Source organism: Equus asinus, chromosome 8 (genome assembly GCF_041296235.1).
Source record: "Equus asinus isolate D_3611 breed Donkey chromosome 8, EquAss-T2T_v2, whole genome shotgun sequence".
Classification (NCBI taxonomy): Eukaryota; Metazoa; Chordata; class Mammalia; order Perissodactyla; family Equidae; genus Equus; species Equus asinus.
In genome coordinates this window covers 98,707,101-98,724,922 of record NC_091797.1, presented here as the reverse complement: position 1 = coordinate 98,724,922, position 17,822 = coordinate 98,707,101, and the positions used below count along the sequence as shown (strand labels likewise).

At 49.9% G+C, this 17,822-nt stretch overlaps 1 protein-coding gene across 2 annotated transcripts in view; it reads left to right on the top strand.

Annotated features, from left to right (window-relative positions):
• Positions 1-82: 82 nt before the first annotated feature.
• UPB1 (beta-ureidopropionase 1) overlaps positions 83-17,822 on the top strand; it is a 28,592-nt gene continuing 10,852 nt past the window's right edge. For both annotated transcript variants that reach the window (XM_014866284.3, XM_014866283.3), the window contains exons 1-5: positions 83-278; positions 6,345-6,516; positions 8,324-8,411; positions 14,248-14,342; positions 16,474-16,635. In XM_014866284.3, the coding sequence (XP_014721770.3) occupies positions 175-278; positions 6,345-6,516; positions 8,324-8,411; positions 14,248-14,342; positions 16,474-16,635 (621 nt within the window). In that variant the 5' untranslated portion in view covers positions 83-174. The remainder of the gene's footprint in view (positions 279-6,344; positions 6,517-8,323; positions 8,412-14,247; positions 14,343-16,473; positions 16,636-17,822) is intronic.

Genomic DNA, 17,822 nt, shown 5'->3' with positions numbered 1-17,822 from the left:
ATTGGCTGCGCGAGGAGAGGGCGTGTCCTCACGTGAGCCCTCCAGGGAGGAAGGGCGTGCTAGTCGAGCGCAGGGCTAATGCGCGGGGCTGGCAGCCCCCGCCTCCTCCTCTTCTTTCTAGGGGCAAAGGGCAGGCAGTTTGGGTCTGGACATCTGCAGTTGCGGACTGCAGCCATGGCGGGGCCTGAATGGCCGTCGCTGGAGCAGTGCTTGGAGAAGCACCTGCCGCCCGCAGACTTGCGGGAGGTGAAACGCATTCTCTATGGCAAGGAGACCAGGTGGGGGGCTCAGAGGCAGGGAGGGTGGGGAGACCTTGGGGCGAGCGAGGGGGGTCTGGGGGACCAGGGAGAGTGCTCCAGGATCTGAAGGGCTGCTCTGAGGGAGGGTGATGAAGTCCTGAGTGGGCGAATAGAGACCACAGGAAGTTTGGATGTGACGGCTCTGGGGCTGCACAACTCCGGGGTGACCTTTACAAGCCATTTCTCCTCCCGTTGCCGGGAACCGGAAGAGAAAGGACTGGGTTTTTACTCTCCGGGGCTTTCGCTGTGGCCGCCCAACTCTCCTTCCCTGCTTCCGGTGATGAGCTTCCTCCCCAGAGTCAGGCGTGTGCTCTGGGTGTCTGTCTGGGTCAGTGCCTCCAGCAAGTCAACTGATTGTCCGGTGCCGCCCCTCCTGCCTGTGGTGACTCATCCTCTGGTGGACCCTTGGAGGTAGAGGCTGGCTGAATCTGGTTGGTGGAGGAACTTTGCCCACTGGCAATCCACTGGAGTTAGTTACTGTGCTCAATGCAAACGTTTTTCCACTCCCAGCCTGCTGGACACTGGGTATAAAGCTGGAGGACACTTCCCCTTTCACTTTTGTTTCTCTTCAGGCCACTTTTCTCAAAGCAACCAGAAAATGTAAATCATATCCTCTTGCTGCTTTGCTTAAAACTCTCTAAGGGATTCCCATGGCTCCTAGAATGAAATTGAACCTCTGACCCCATGCAGCTCCTGACTAAATGTCCTTCCACTGCCTTGCCCATTTGCACGTTCCCCCAGTCCAGCCAGACTGTGTGCTCCCTGACCTTGTGGCAGTGACCTTTAGGCAGCAGGCTGATCAACTCGCCTGAGGCTCTCGGGTGTTTTTGGATCAGTGGTTCCCAGCCACTTGCTGCTGTGGAGTTACTGCAGGGAGGCCAGACCTTAGATCTGAAGGTGTTTCCACAGCCCGTGGATGGTAAAGACCGCAGTGGGAGTGGTACAGAACTTTGTCGAAAAGGGCTCTTCATTCCCAAAGAGGGGTATGGGGGACTGGATGACCTTCAGAGCCCCTGCAGTGCGCTCGTGCTGGACTACTACTTTCCACTGCGCCTATAAAGGCTTGTCCTGGGCCGTGCCTCTTCTAGCTGAGTCTCTCAAACAAGACGTCTTAAAGCAAGGGTCGGGGGAGGGTCTCAGGCTATAGTTTCTAGGGATGGGACTAGGTTTGTTTTAAGGGTGAGGTGGGCATGTTCTCCTAGGAAAAAGATGGAGAGAGCTCCTGAGTGTCAGGGGGAGGGAAAGCACAAGAGTCTTAGGAAAAGAGAAATATGTATCCCACATAGGTTCCTGGCTGGGCACATTCTGGAGATCAGGGTAAGAATTACTCTGCATGAGGGACCTCATGTGCGCATTTGGATCGCCCCAGAGTGGGGAGGGATTCTAAGGGGTGGTAAAATGGGAGCCAAATTCCATTGACTGATGACTGCCAGGCCGCCTCCTGGGCCTTGGCTCACAATAGCTGAATAAGTGGCTCCCCCTTTCCTCTCTTTTTCCTATTCCCTTTTCTTGGTTCGCTTCCACTCAGCCCTGGGCCCTTCCAGGCTTTACCTCTAGGGTATAAATCCTTGTCCTTGTGATTGGGTGGGATTTGGCTATGAAAGGGATTGTGAACTGAAGGCAGAAAATTATTAGTCATTTAAAAACCCTCCTCCCACTCAAAGCCCTGCTCATTCCTCACAGCCTGACTCAGACACAGCACCTCTGTGAAGGCCTGGTGGAGCGGAGTCCTCAGCCCTTCCCTGGACTCCCTCTGCACTCCACACAAGACCAGCTTCTCTCCCGATTACTTTCTGTATCCAAAACAAAGACAGTGCTTAGTAAATGTTTGCTAAGTGAATGAGGTAAATGGGCCTTTACCTGTGCCAGACAGATGAAATCCCCAAAGAACTTTGACTCAATTTTAAGACAGCCAGAACCAAGAAGCATTCATTCATTCAACAAACATTTATTGCGCGTTTGTTTTTGTCTCAGGCACTAGGGGTACAAGGATGAGTAAGCCATGGTTGCAGCCTTTGAAGGTCTTTCCATCCTTTGGTGGTTGTCCTACATTGTGAGAGAAGGATGCAAGGAGAGCTGGAGAGAGTTTATGTGGATGGAGTTGGGGGCAGGTCAGGAGGGCTTCCCAGGGGTGCCGTGCTTGAGCTGCATCCTGGAGGAGTTGGAGGAGTTGGTTTGGAGACAGGATGGGCTCAGGTACTCCAGGCCAAGGCCCAGACCAGGGGACATGTCCATTCGGGGACTGCGGGTGTAGACTACTGTGGGAGTCGCCCAAGAGAGGAGGCAGGAGTAGCTGGAGTGGATCTGGGGGCTCTGTATGTCCTGCAGAGGCAGCGGGATTTGTCCTGATGCTGGTGAGAGCCTTCTAAGAATTTCAAAAGGGCAAGTGAACACTGAGGACGCCGAAAGCACACACAGTGCCTGGGCGTGGGAAGGAAGAAGAGTTCCAGAGGTCTTGGGGAGGTCACTGGATGGTGTGGACAGCAGGTGTGGCGGAAGAGGCGAGGATCGTGCTGGCCTCTGGCTTGGACCCTCAAGTGGCTGGTGGATTCATCTGATGAGGAGCAGCTTCGGGGAAGGCTGATGAGTTGAATTTGGGGTGCTGTTTAGTTTCCTAGGGCTGCTCTAACAAATTACCACAAACTGGGTGACTTTAACCAAAAGAAATTTATTCTCCCAGTTCTGAAGACCAGAAGTACAAAATCAAGGTGTTGATGGCCTCACTCCTCCAAAGTGTCTGGGGGAGAATCCTGCCTTGCCTGTTCTAGTTTCTGGTCACTTCTGGCATTCCTTGGCTTGTGGCAGCATCACTCTAATCTCTGTCTCTGTCTTCACGTGGTCTTCTCCTATGTCTCTCCTCTGGGCGTCTCTTATAAGAACACTTGTCACTGGATTTAGGGTTTGCCAGGATAATCTAGCACCATCTTTATCTTGAGATTCTTAAATACATCCACAAAGATCCTCTTCCCAAATAATTCTTAGGTTCCGGGTATTAGGATGTGGACATATCTTTTTGGGGGCCACAGTTCAACCCACTACAGGGACCATGTGGAGGTGAGCCTGGGACAGGAAGCCGGGCTTGGGAGCTGTCCTGAGATGGTCATTCCAGATGGAGGAGGGGAGGGTGCGAGTGGGAGAGACCCCGTGGGACTCTGGAGAACACAACGTTAAAGAGTCAGAGGAAGTGGAGACTTTGTGGGAGACTCCAAAAGTGAGGCTGTGGGGTGGGAGGATCCTAGGGCGGGTAGCAAGGATGCTGAGCGGGACAGGGACAGAGTGTCAGATGGTGCAGGGAGGTCTGGTAGGATGAAGGCAGCAAGGAGTCCACTGGCTTCAGCAACCAGAAGGCTAGTAGCATTTTGAGGTGGGGAGTGGGGACCAGGGAACAGGGGGCTGAAGAGGGTGTGGGAGATGAGGACTTCCAGGAAGCTCCCTACACAGGGGAGGGAGAGAGAGCGAGTAAGGTAACAAGATGGACCTGTGTAGAGCACACGCTCTCTTCTCTTTTTTTTCTCTTTCCTTTTGTTTTTTTTTCATGGGAGAGACTGAAACAGCTTTAATGGTGGATGTGGTAGTTCTGTAGGAGACACAGAGAGATGTCCAAGCTCTGTATATTGTTAAGTGAAAAGGGCAAGTCAGTGGAAAAGCAGGACATACAGAAAGATGACATTGTATGTGTAACACACACAATAGAAAAACATTGGAAAGATACATGAAATATTGTTAAGAGGGGTCATCTCTGAAGTTTGGGACTGGGGCTTGTGGGGGGGGGTGGATGAAGAGGGGAACTCACTTTTCATTTGATACCCTTTACCATTGTTTGATTTTCTTCCCCCCATGAGCATGTGTTTCTTTTGTAACAAAGCTCTGGTTTAATTATTTAAAATGCTGATGGTAAAGAGCCATTAGAGGGGGAAAGATGAAGTTCCAGAAGCGACAGGCTGCAGAGGAGGTAGGAGCTGGGCTCTCTCGAGTGAGTCTGCCCTGACCCCGGAGGAGGGGCGGGGGGCCTGGGGAAAGGACAGGAGGGTGTGTTGGGCCAGGACGGAAAGTGGTGGGCTTTCCTCCTTGAAGTTGGAGGTGAGGCCACGAGGGGTGGGGGCCTTAGTAGTAGGATGAGGGGCAGAGGGGCAGAAAGCCAACTATAGGGACCAAGGGAGGATTTCGTGGAACCTGGAGGGTAACTCCCACCTCCCCCCGACCCCGTGTGAGGTTGTGGCTCATTTGCTGGTCTCTGCCCATTCTGGGTGGTGGCTGGTCTGTGCCCCACCTCATCCCCGTGCCAAGCCCTTGGTGGGCACAGCACTTGTTTATGGAATGGGGCTTGAGTGTTAGTTGAGTTCTCCAAGCCAAGCAGGGCAGGACGCGGTGATGGACCACCTGGATGACGGCCGGTCGGGCACTCCTCGCAGGCAGTGACCAGACAGTAGGGGGTGCTGAGGAAGGTAGACTCCCAAAGGCAGCACTCTGCAAAGGTGAAGAGGGCAAAGCAGCCTGGCTGGCTTCACTTCTGGCCTAGGAGAGTGTCCACAGGGAGCTGGGGTAGGGGCTTGGAGGCAGCACTCAGCATAGACAGTAACGAGGCAGGGAGGTTGTGCATCTGGAATATGGGGCTCCTGGTGGTGGAAAGATGGGGAGAGTGGAGAGCTGTAGGCAGTGGATGGGGAAAGACAGCAGAGGCTGAGGACAGGCCCTGGGATCAATGCCAAAGGGCAGTGTGGCTCCCGGGCCCTCAGGCCTAAGGGGAAACAGACACAATCCTTCTTCTTCTCCTGCCCACCCTGGTGACTTGACCTGGGCCCAGGCCTGCTGGGGTCGGGGCTTTCTGGCTGAGGGCAAGAGGTCTGTCTCAGGCAGTCACTGCAACAGGAGGCGCGGTGTGGGCACTGCTGCTATTTCTAACCTGTGAAGCTGACGGAACCCTGACTAGTTGAAAAGCAAGCTGACTGTCAGGGGTGGAACCCAACTTGGAGCTGTCAGGGCCGTCACATGGAAACCGCCTGGCAGGGGCGGCGACAGGGGGCTTGGGCTGACAGGGCTGTGATTTTGAAAGAAATGTCTTTAAGAAAGTGACTTAAAGTAGGAGAGAAATATTATTATTAGATAATGGCTGTCAAGTTATTTTTTGATGTGTTCTCTGGGTATTTCATAACCATCTCGCCCCAAATGGTAAGGCCTTCCTGGCCAGGGGCCACGTCCTGTGCTCCTGCGGATTTTGCCTCAGCGCTGGACATGCAACAGCCCTCAGGAGGTGTTTGCCGTTTGGCCAATGGTCACTTTGGTGGGAGGTTTCATAAATAATCCACTTGCCTTTGTTAATAATCTACAAACCAGGATGAGCACTTGGGCCTTTGGTCCGGACTCCTGGGCCCCTCCAAACCCACCCAGCACCAGGCAGGGAGCTGCTGCCTCCCCCACTGGGAGCAGCGGCAGGACAGGGCGGTGGGGATCACTGGAGACTTGTCATCCTTAGTGGCAAAGGGCCACAGGACCCTCAGTCGTGCTATCAGTCCTGGCCTCTCCACTCAGCAGCCTCCTAAGTCTCGTTCTCAACAGCCCCTCACTCTTATCGCAGCCTGCCCATCCCCCAGGCTCAGCGGAGCCCTCTGACTCTAGTCCACAACATTTTTGGGAATCCATTCCCTCCCTTCTGTGCCGACTGCTGAAACTTAAATCCCCGCCCTGATTTCAGCAACTCTGTAACATCAAGCTTTCGACTAGTCGCCCTGCCACCCCCTCTGCCCGCTTTGCGGGGCCTGACCGTGCGGCCTCCCTGTGAAGTCTCCCCGGTGACTACCGGGTGAAGTCCAGGCTCAGTGACCTCATTCCATTCTTGGGGCCGGGCCCTCCCTCCCTGCACCCGCTCTAGCTTCCCGCATGGGCCCTGGCACTGGACTGCTCTGTGTGCCTTCTTGCCAGGATGCCCCAACTTCCTCTCTACCTGATAAATGACTACAGGGCCGGGGGGCGGTGGGGGCCCAGGGCGGGAGTATAAATTTAGCGGACTTCATGCAAATGTCTCCTCTCTTCTTTCCTGCCCGTTAGGAAGCTCGATCTGCCTGACAGGGCTTTCGAAGCCGCCTCCGAAGGGGAGTTTGAGCTGCAGGGATATGCCTTTGAGGCGGCAGAGGAGCAGCTGAGGCCAGCTCAGACCGTGCGTGTGGGGCTGGTTCAGAGCAGAACCCCCCTCCCTGCGGATGCCCCTGTGGCAAAACAGGTGCGGCCTCTTTTGACCATAAATACATAAACGCGGCCGTGGCTGCTCTGAGTTTTGAACACGTCCACAGCCCCCGTCTGGCCGCTCTCTCTGCGTCCACAGGCACCTGGAGTGGTGGCCCTGGCCGTCCCCCTTCCCTCCAGTCTGCATCTCTGGCTCTTCTGGCTCTTCTGGCTCCTGCCTTTTCTCTGCTTTCCTCTCCTTCCTCTCTGTTCTTTCCACCTTCCCCTCCACTTCCTCTCCTGCAACTGATCCATTGTTCCATTTACCAATGGGGAGGGTGCCCTTTTGGCTGGCTCATGATCTCGCCATGGAACTCTGCCTCTCAGTCTCCTGCCAGAAGGCCGCCTGCCAGCACAGACCGGTCAGGACCTGTCCGTGTCCCTCCGTGCGTTCCTCTGCCTTGATCCTAAGGGCAGGGACTCATTATACCCCGATGTCTGTCAGCTGATGGTGCCTGCGGGCTTGTGGGAACATGACAGGCATTCTCTTATGACCTTACAGTTAATACGAGTGTGACAGCATCTTGTATTTCCCTAAAGTAACATGTTGTCACAGACACAGGCGATGTGTTGTCTATACATCTTCAGAGCATTCCTCCAGCTGCTCAGACTTTCAAGGCTTTCTCTGCAGAGGATTCCTCAGGATACAGCGTGATTGAGAATTCTTAGGGATTCTCAAGAAACCTCAGGTCAGCTGGAGACCGGGTCTGGTTCCACATCAGCTTTCACCTTGGTCCTTCCTTTGCATTTCTTGGATTAAAAGACTTCTGGTTCTCAGTTCATTTTTTGTCTCTGGATTAGTTGATTGTGAATATGTCCCCTCAACCATCCCCGAGTGTCAGGGGCAGGGATGCTGTCCTCACCCCGCAGCGCCTAGAAGCACACTTTGCACGCCGTCAGCACTCAGCAAACATCGTGGAGCCCTCGCTCGTGTGCACAGTCTCGCAGGAGAGAGACAGCATCGGAAGGAGTTAGTGCTCTCTGGGTTTTCAGCCTGGTTTCTCTCGTCTTTATGAACAAACACTTCTGAATGCCTCTTGGGAGCCAGGCTTTGTGCTGAGGACACTGAGGAGAGGAGGACATTTTCCTCCTGCCCCCAAGGAGCTCGGGGGGTCATGGGAGTGACAGATAGTGGAGGAACGTGATGGCACAGTGTAAACAGCGCTGTGGTAGGGGTGTGCCGAGATACCTCGAGACTCGGCCCCTTGCCAGGAGAGTTGCACCTCTATGGGTGACACGTGACACGGATAACACATCCAGTGAAGATTGGGTGGCAGAAGGAAGCACATCCTGGTGGGGGGCACAGCTGGGAAAGGCCAGTCATTTGATGATAAGATACACACAGGAAACTAGAAGTGGCAGATGAGGCGTCCCCGAAGCCTTGAATGCAGGATGGTGGAAAGGGGACTGTGTCCTGGGACAAGGGAGCAGTTCACCCGGGGGATGGTGTGCGGTAGGCCCACTGGGTGTGGGCCCCTCTTGCAATGAGCAACACATATCCTTATGCACACCTCAGCCACCTTACGAGGCAGGTGGTGTTCTCCCCATTCTCCAGGTGAGGAAACTGAGGCTCAGAAAGGCAGAGTCCCAGTGCGTGTGAAACCCCAAAGCCTCTGCACCTTCAGCTTTTGTTGCAGATTTTGGACCTGATGACAGTATGATGTTTCAGAACGTCCCCACCCTACTCATTATCTCGCAGCTGGCTGGGTGGGGGTTGTTGTTCCACATGCATTGGGATCAGTTATGAAAATGATATTAACCAATAGAACTAAATGGGTTCTAATCCTCACTCTTTAAATTGCCAGGTCGCTGCCGCACACAGACGCATGGAGGCCATCGTAGAGGTGGCTGCAATGTGTGGAGTCAACATCATCTGTTTCCAGGAAGCATGGAGTAAGTCTCTCTCTGGGTGCTTTCTCCTCCGCCTGCAAACAATAGTGTATTATCTCCGTGTCACCAAGACTGTCTGCTACTTGATTTTTTAAAAATCTCCTTTCCTTTCTCACCCATAGAAAGATTCTTTGTCAACACCACCAGACACCCAGGAACCCCGGCCTTCCTGCCTCCCACAAACCCCGCAGTTTTTCCTTCCAAATCGTTCTAAATCCATTCGCTCCTTTCTCCCTACCTCTCGCCTCGGCTTCTGTAATCACCTCCAGCTGGTCCCCTTGTGCCCTCTACTCTGGCCCCTTCTAACTGGTTCTTCACACCTTCTAGGAAGGATCCTTGCAGAATTTGACTCTGCGCTCTGTAGTCTGTCCTTCCCGCACCTCTGTGGCCTCATCTCTGCTGGGCTCTGCCCTGATGTCCCTGATCCTTCACCCCCCTAGGGCACCTCTCCCTCCCCCCAGGCCATTGCACCTGACATGTGTCCCCCTCCGCTAGCCGTCTTAACCCTATTCAACCTTCAGATCTCAGCTCAGAGCCTGCCTCCCTGTCTAGAGTTACATCCCTTTTATATACTCCTGGTACCACGTATCTTTTCTTTATTTCATTTTTATTTTTATCAAAGTTATACATGCTTGTGGGTTAGACTCAAATGGGTCTACAAGATCCGTCACCAAAAAATAGTTCTCCTCCTCCCCAGAGGCAACTACTTTCTACTCTTAGCTGATTCTTTGGGAATTTACCTTTGTTTGTGTTGCCGCTTCCTAATTTTTCAGTTTTGCGTCATCTCTTGACTTCCTGCTGTGGAAGAAGACAGCATACGTCGTTTGCCTCCTTCTACCCCCTCCACACGTGTACCCTTCTGATCCCCCATCCACTCTCTGCCATGCCTTTTTGTAAACTTTGATTTCTTCTCCTGAATAACTTTCTGATTTCCCTGGAGTTTGCTTTGTTTTCTACATACTTATCCAAGATTCTACCCCAGACTTTCTTCCAGCTTCCTAAATCCCCTTCAGAGGTTTAGACACCTGGTCAGTCTGTTAGTTCTATCTCCTAGAAGGACTCTGCCCTGGAGCCTTCTGACTGCCCCGTCTGCTGGCTCCATGGCTGTTGTCCTGGGCTTTCCCCGCACCCCGAGCCTTGCTCCTGTGTTCCTCCTGTCCCACGTCTTCCTTGTTCTCCTTTACTCCCTCATTTTGGTTGAGTAGTTCCCTGAAAAAGAACACATAGGTGGTAAACTTTTTGAGACCTTGCATATCTGAAAATATGTTCCTGCTATGATTTGCTTAATAGTTTGGTCGGGTATAGAATCCTAGGTTAGAAATAATTTTCCTTCAGAAGTTTCAACATGTTGCTCCATTGTCTTCTGGCTTCTGGCATTGTTGACTAGTCTAAAGCCATTTTGATTTATGACTCATTGTTTATAATATGTTTATTCTTATCTGGAAGGATGTAGGAACTCTTTTTCTCGAAGACTTTCAAATGTCCTAATGATGTGCCATTGCATGTATCTATTTTAATCCATATACTAGCCACTCAGTGGGTTCTTTCAGTCTAGAAACTTGGGTCCTTTGGATCTAGGAAATTTTCTTATATTGTTTCTTTAGTGATTTTCTCTCCTCTCTTCCTAATATTCTTAACTGTTAGAATGTTGGAATCTTGGACTAGATCCATAATTTTCTTGTGTATTTCCTCCTATTTTTTAAATCTCTTTGTCTTTTTGCTCAGTTTTCTGGTAGATTTTATCTAATTTGTCATTTAACCTTCTCTTTAGTCTTGCATTTCTGCAATCATATTTTGAATTGAATTTACAAGAGTTCTTTTGGTCTGAGAGTTCCTGTTTTATCACTTCCTGTTCTTTTTTTATGGTTGTAATATCTTATCTCTGAGGATATTAAGTAGTATTTTTTTTCTCTATGCATGGGCCCTGCTTACTTCAAATTGATCTTTTTTTCCCCCGATTGCTTGTATTTTAAGAATTGGGGATTAAAAAGCTGATTGCAAGCTTTGAGTTTGTGGGAGGGGCTCCTCCACCGAGCTTCATGGTAGGATGACCCGGCCTAGCTGTTTATTAGGTAATCCCTGTGTTGGTGTCTTTGGGTGGTTGTTTTCAAGCTGGTTGGACTCCCCAGAGAAGATTCTTCTAATCTCCTGCCAAGAAGAGAAAGAGGAGAGGAGTCTAGTGTGCTAATGTTTACTTAATCCTTCTTGTTTTTGACACTCTGCTTGCCTCCGTCAGTTCTGGTTTCTCCAAGGCTGGAGACCCTCTGTTTAACTGTCTCTGGAAAATGAGCCTCCAGCCTCTGCTGGGGTGTGAGGAGCACGTCCCAGCCTCTTACAGTGGACGAGGGATCTGGGCTTCTGACTGCTTCTTAAGCAGACTTGTGACCAATCCTTCTTGTTTGTCACCCCGCCCCTCTGCTTCCCTACCTTCAGAGCCACATGGTGCCTCTGGCTCCTGAGCTTTCGAGGGGTCCGTGGTGGAGAGTGGGATGCTTCCTGGCCTCCTCCACTACTGGGAGGACTCAGCGTTGAAAGATCTGCTAAGATCTCTGCAAGTAGCCTCTGCTCTCCAGCCTCCCATGTTTTGTTACTGTTGTTCCTCAGCACCCTGTCATTGTGGGTTTATATCTTTGTATGAAAATCCCTTTACTTCCCTGTTGGTGGGATTTTGGGAAAGAGCAAAGGTGTGTGTCCAGTCTTCTATCTGTTCACAGTTCACCTGGTTTTCACGTCTCGTTACACGTGTACTTTCCCTCATGTTATGCGATGCTCTTGGTTGGTCTGCCTCTTCCGTTAGACTGTGAGCTCTATGAGGTCAGTCCCTAGGTGTTGTTTGTTTATTTTTCCCATCCCAACCCCTACTCCTACTTTTTTATATTAAAAAATTTAATTGTGGTAAAATATACAAAACATAATATTTGTCACTTTAACCATTGGTAAGTGTATAATTCAGCGGCATTAAATAGATTCACAGAGTTGTGTAACCATTACCGCTATTTATACCCAAAACTTTTTCATCATTCCCGACAAAAACTCTGTACTCACTTAACAATAGCTCCCCCACCTCCCCCAGTGCTGGTAACCTCTGTGCTACTTTCTCTTTCTGTGAATTCGCCTGTTCTAGGGCCTCCTATAAGTGGAGTCATAATACTTCATTGTGTGAATAGAGACCACCTTTTGTTTATTCATTCCCCCGCTCCCGTTCTATCTTTGGTGGCTTGAACAATCCCTGGTATGTGACAGATGCTAAAAAACATTTATTGGATGGTTTAACCAACTTCTTCCCTTTGTTGGATCTGGAAAACTCCTGTTCATTCATCAAGGCCTAGTACAGACACCCCTCCCCTGGGGGCCCTGGGGACACCCCTGTGCAGAACTGAGCACTGTGTGGTGTGGTGCAGCCACGACAGGTTCTAAGTCAGCTCTCCCCATCTAGGCCGGCAGCTGCGGAGGGCGGAGCCGGGTCTAAGGCAAGAGCCTGACTCTCGGGAGTGTTGGTTCAATGAATGGGGAGCCCCCTTACCCTCTAACTTGAAAACTATAGTTGGGACTTTGCAGCAGGCCTCCCCCAAGCTCCGTTCCACATCCTTCTTTTGAAAGTTTGTTTATGTTGCAGTAGTTGTGTAAACAGGAAAAGAAGCCATTAAAATGGAAATGGGGAAATTTGGAGAGCTTAGCCACCTGAAATGAAATCAGAAAGGGAGGTTTTATTCTCTTGGGGCATTTGAGTCTCTCCTAACGCTCTGAAAGCTGAGAATGAATGGTCATTAAGGATCGTTTTTTGTTATCAACAGCTTTTTTGGTGGCTTCCTTAAAATAGCTCATCCCTGTTCACTGAAGGCGAGCCTGGGGCGTCTTGAGCCTGGTGCCAAGGCCCCTGGGGTTGTTGCTGTGTAGCCTGCTGCCCACTTAGCTGCCTCCGTGGGGCCACCACCTCGGGTGGCTGACGTGGTGGTGGTGTCTTTGGTGGTCTCTTCACACTGGTGTCATCTTAGGACTGGGCTTCCTGAGACCGGAAGGAACTGGGAGCCTGATACTTCTCTTCCTTCTCTGTGAAATGAAGAGTCACACCTACTCCGCAGGAGGACTTGGGACAAGCTGCCCATTACTAGGCTGGGCACTGTGCTGGGCACGTGGCTGGCGTGTGGGAAAAGTTAGCTACAATTATTACCCTCAACAGACTACACAGACCATGCCTTGACCAGTTAAAGCACTCACCAGTCACATCACACAGCTTCCCACAGTTCAGAGCGAGCAGAACAATAGCGAGCATCTGGAAACTTCCGTTGGGCTAATGGCCCTCAAAGCAATGGACTTGGATTATTGGGAGGACGAAGGCCTAGAGTATACAGAATTGGTCCAAACAAGGAATTTAAAACTCCAAATCAAGAAGAAAAAATCAAACAACCCCGTAGGAAATGGGCAAAGGGTACAAACAGGGCCCCTCACTCACTGGTGGTAAGGGAAACACATATTTAACCACGGTGCGATACCAGTTCACAACCATCAGACCGGCAGATGTTAAGGAGTGTGAGTCTTACAGAAGTTCCAAGTGTGGCCGTGGCTGCAGACCAATGGAACACAAAGCCAAAGGTCCCTGGTGCCCAGCCCATCACTGTCCCCTCCCTCCCCACGAAGGAATCCGCCTCTGATGAACCTGATGTGTGTAGTGTTCTTTGAATTGTTACTACATTTATATATACCCGCTGTTTGGAAAAAAAAAAAGCAAATAAAAATCCGTTAGTTTAATGAAATTTCCTATTGAATTGGCCTCCTTCCTGGTGGCATCTAGCCAGAGATCATAGAAATAATGCATTTATCCTTGGGGAGTGCTCAGCCCATCCAGTGGTTCCAGAGCTTCCTATGGGGTCATTAAGTGAGTGGCTTTTCTTGATGCTGAAGTACGCCTCCCTGTCCCTGGGAGGAGGAGCGTTCCCATGGTGACACGCCCACCCAGGGGCCCAGTGCCATCCTCAGTGGCCCTCTGATACTTTCCCCCCGGAGTCTGGGCCATGCTCTTACCAACCTGCAGATTGGCCGGCAGCTTGGGATCTGCTGGTTGGGAACAGTTTGGGGCTGTACCATTTGCAAATTTTTAAAAATATATATATGTAAATTTTATTGTGGTAAAATATACATGACATAAAATTTACCATTTTAACCATTTTTAGGCATACGGTTCTGTGGCTTTAGGTACATTCACACTCTTGTACAACCATCACCACCATTCATCTCCAGAACTTTTTTGTCTTCCCAAACTGAAACTCCGTACCCGTGAAACACGGGTTCCTATTCTCCCTCCCCCAGCCCCTGGCAACCACCATTCTACTGTCTGTCTCTATGAATTTGATGACTCTAGGGACCTCGTATAAATGGAATCATACAGCATTTGTCCTTTTGTGACTGCTGTCTTATTTCACTTAGCATAATGTCTTCAAGGTTCACCCAAGTTGTAACGTGTCAGAATGTCCTTCCTTTTTTAAGGTTCTGTAATATTCCAGTGTACAGCTATACACATTTGTCCGTCGATGGACTCTTGGGTTGCTTCCATCTTTTGGCTATTGTGAATAGTACTGCTATGAACATGGGTGTGCGAATACCTGTTCAAGTCCCGGCTGCAATCATTTTTAAGACTGTAGGAAAGCCATTTGGCCCAGCCCCTTGTTTTGCCATGAAGCCCAGGACGGTAGGGTTGGCCAGCATCCACAGCCGGGGATGGGACTCAGAAGCCAGGCCAAGGCACTTGGGGCCATGTTCTCTTGTGAAGACCTTCCACTGCTGGGCCGAGGAACCCCCCTCAGAGTGTTGGATATGATTCTGACCTTGTTCCTCTTCACAGCTATGCCCTTTTTCTTCTGTACGAGGGAGAAGCTTCCGTGGACAGAATTTGCCGAGTCGGCAGAGGACGGGCCCACCACCAGATTCTGTCAGAAGGTAGGACATTAACTGCTCCTCTGGCAGCAGCTGCCAAACACGTGGTGACAGAGTGGGCCTTTCACCATGGAAAATGTACCCATTTGGTGCTTGTTTCGCCAGATTAGATTAGATAAGACTATTTGCTGCCCTGTTTTAGTTCACTTTCACTTAAAATCATAGAGTTTCAGAGCCAAAAGGGTCCTTAATGGCTTTTTCAGGTGAGGGAGCTGCAGCCGAGGGAGGGGGAGCCTGGGGGTGGCTCCCATAGGAGGCTCTGCAGCCGGTGAGTGGCAGAGCTGGCAATCAGGGACCAGGGACAAGTCAATTCCTTGTCCAGAGCTCTGTTATTCCAACTGCGTTTGCCTGAGTTATGTAGGCTTCTCTCCATGGCCTGTCTCATCAGTGTAGAAATTGGTCTTCATTTTTCTTTATTAAAACCTCATAATACATGTTTTATGATCCCATTATATGAAATGTCTAGAATAAGCAAATGCATAGAGGCAGAAAGCAGATCAGTGGTTGCCAGGGGCAGGGCGGTGAGTGGGGAGGGGGAGTGACTGCTGTTGGGCACGGGGTTTCCATTTGGGATGATAAAAATGTTCTAAAATTAGATTGTGGTGATGGTTGCACAACTCTGTGAGTGTAATGAAGGGCACACTTTGAAAGAATGAATTTTATGCTATGTGAATTCTATCTTAATAAAACAGTTATCAAAAACCCATAACATTCAAAGCGGTCACCAATGGTAACTTATCCTTATTCTCACCTCAAACCAAAGGTCTCCTTTCATTTCTCCATGTCCAGTTTCAGACTTTGTACGTATATTTAGGGTTTTTTTGAGCAGAACTGTAATCATAGTGATTCTATCAATACTGAGTTGTGATTCCAGACACCAGTGATCTCAGGCTATAGGAAAAAATGTCTCAGCCACCAGGCTCTTGATTCTGTGCTAAGGAAAAAAGAGGAAGGGGACTAGTTAGGAGGTGATTACAGACGACACAGCTGAACCAGAGCCAAGGAAGAGAAAAGGAAGAGTGGGAATGAGAACTGGTGCCAGGGACACCTGTCTGCCTTGAGAGGGCCGGGGGCCCACGGCCACCCTTATGTGGCTCATGACATCGCCTTCCGCCCACTGTGCCTCTCCCTCTCTCCTGTCATTAAGGCCAGAGTAAGGCTAGTTAGAGTCGAGGACAAATGACTGTCTGGGGCTGCTTACCCTGACAGTCACCAGGTACTGATGTTTATATTTGAGACAAAAAGAATTTGGTGTCAAAGAATTTTGTCTTTTTTTTTATATATAGGTGAGAAGTATGATGATTATTCTTTTTTTTATTATTGTGGTAAAAAACACATAACATAAAATTTACCGTCTTAACTATTTTTAAGTGTACCATTCAGTGGTGTTAAGTACATTCACATTGTTGTGAAACAGATCTCTAGAACTTTTTCGTCTTGTAAATCTGAAACTCTATACCCATTAGACAACTCTCCTCCACCCGTAGCCTCTGGAAACCAACACTCTGCTCCGTGTTTCTATGAATTTGACTACTTTAGAAACCTCACATAAGCATAATCCTACAGTATTTGTTCTTCTGTGACTGCCTTCTTTTACTTAGTATAATGTCCTCAAGGTTCATCCATGTCAAGGATGACATCCATGTCATCCATGTGACAGAATTTCCTTCCTTTTCAAGGCTGAATAATATTCCATGATATAGACATACCACATTTTATTTATCCATTCATCCATCGATGGAGTTTTGCGTTGCTTCCACTTTTTGACTATTGTGAATAGTGCTGCTATGACCATTGGTGTGCAAATATCTTTTCAAGACCCTACTTTCAGTTCTTTTGGGTATATACCCAGTGGTGGGACTGCTGGATCACATGATAATTCTATTTTTAATATTTGAGGACTCACCATCCTATTTTCCACAGCAGCTGCACCAACAGTGCACAAGGACAGTGGTGATTCTTATTTCACTAAGCTTGGGCAACAGGACAACACTGGCATTTAGTTTTCCAAAGGAAACATGCAAGTGAGAGCTCTGAACCAAGTCTAGTTATTTAGTAGGATCATTGACTTCTTTAATAAAAAACTGACAGTTGATTTGAAAGTAGGACTCTGCTGTATTCATCATCTTTCCAGCTGGCAAAGAAGCATGACATGGTGGTGGTATCCCCCATCCTGGAACGAGACACAGAGCACGGGGACGTTTTGTGGAACACAGCTGTGGTGATCTCCAGTTCTGGAGCAGTCCTGGGAAAGACCAGGAAAAACCACATCCCCAGAGTGGGTGATTTCAACGAGGTGAGCTGCCCCTCCGATGACCAGCCCAGCTCGCTCGTCTTTCCGTATGTAGATGTCTGTGGGCCTTTCCGTGAGGGAAGTTCTGTGTCGGATCATGTCATGTCATTCAGTGCTGCAACACAGTGTGGTGGCAGTGCTCGGGGGCCTCCCACCATTACCCTGCATCACATGGGCAGATGAGAGTCAGGTGGGACTCTGGGCAAGTCCCTTTAGCACAGAGGGGCATTTTTTTTTTTAATATAACCTGATTTGGCTTCCTGCAATTCTTCTTCAAAGTAAGTAGTATATAAATTAAAACTAAAATAAATAGTGCACAAACGTGAAATGATTCCTGTGGCCCTTTTCAGGCTCTGAGCTCCTCGCTCATCACAGTCTAGTCCTTGTTTAGGGGGTAGGGGTCCTTGTCCGTGGCTCCCATGGGGTCTGAGCCAGCCACATCCATGTGCTGGGTGACAGTGGGTGAATGTGTGTTAGGTGGGGCTTCATGCCCATGATCAGGGTATGGGTTAGGGGAGTGGTTTTGATTGGTTAACGCCAATTTGTGGGTGGGAAGGTTGGAGGGGATGGACATTTGAAGGCGGGGAATGAACTCCACCTAATACCTAACATAAGAAATCTGAACTTGATCTGCAATAAATAGTTGTTCAGGATGTGATGTCCCCCATCCTTGCCTGCCTTGCCTGATTGTGGAGGGTCCAGCCACTCTTAGTCTGGTCAGGTGGATGAGAAAGGATCTGCAGAGCTAGCCAAGGTTCCCTGGAGAGAAAGAACCCAGCGTTTCTCAGTAACAGCTGGAGGTGGAGGCGGGAAGACGTGTCCCTCACCTGTTTGTCCTGGGATTAATCTTTAGCTCCCTGCAGATAGTGAAGGGCTCATCTCTACGCACCAGGATCTGCTTCGGTGTCCACCATGTGTGCACATCCTGGTGCTGCCTGACCCTGCTGGATTTTGAAATTAATGGGAAGAGGTGAAATGCTTTGGGAGCAGATCTGTTTGGGACCCTGATTTGCCCTCTACCCTCCCCTCGGTACTGTCCATGAAAATGTCCTGGAGCCAGCACCTTGAGGGGGCAGGTGGAGAGACAGGGATAGCAGGACTGTGTCCCACCTGCCTACCCTGCAGGGACATCCTTAGCCCCAGGCAGGATGCCCAAAGAGCTTTGTGGAGAAGAGCACTTTCAGGGGGTG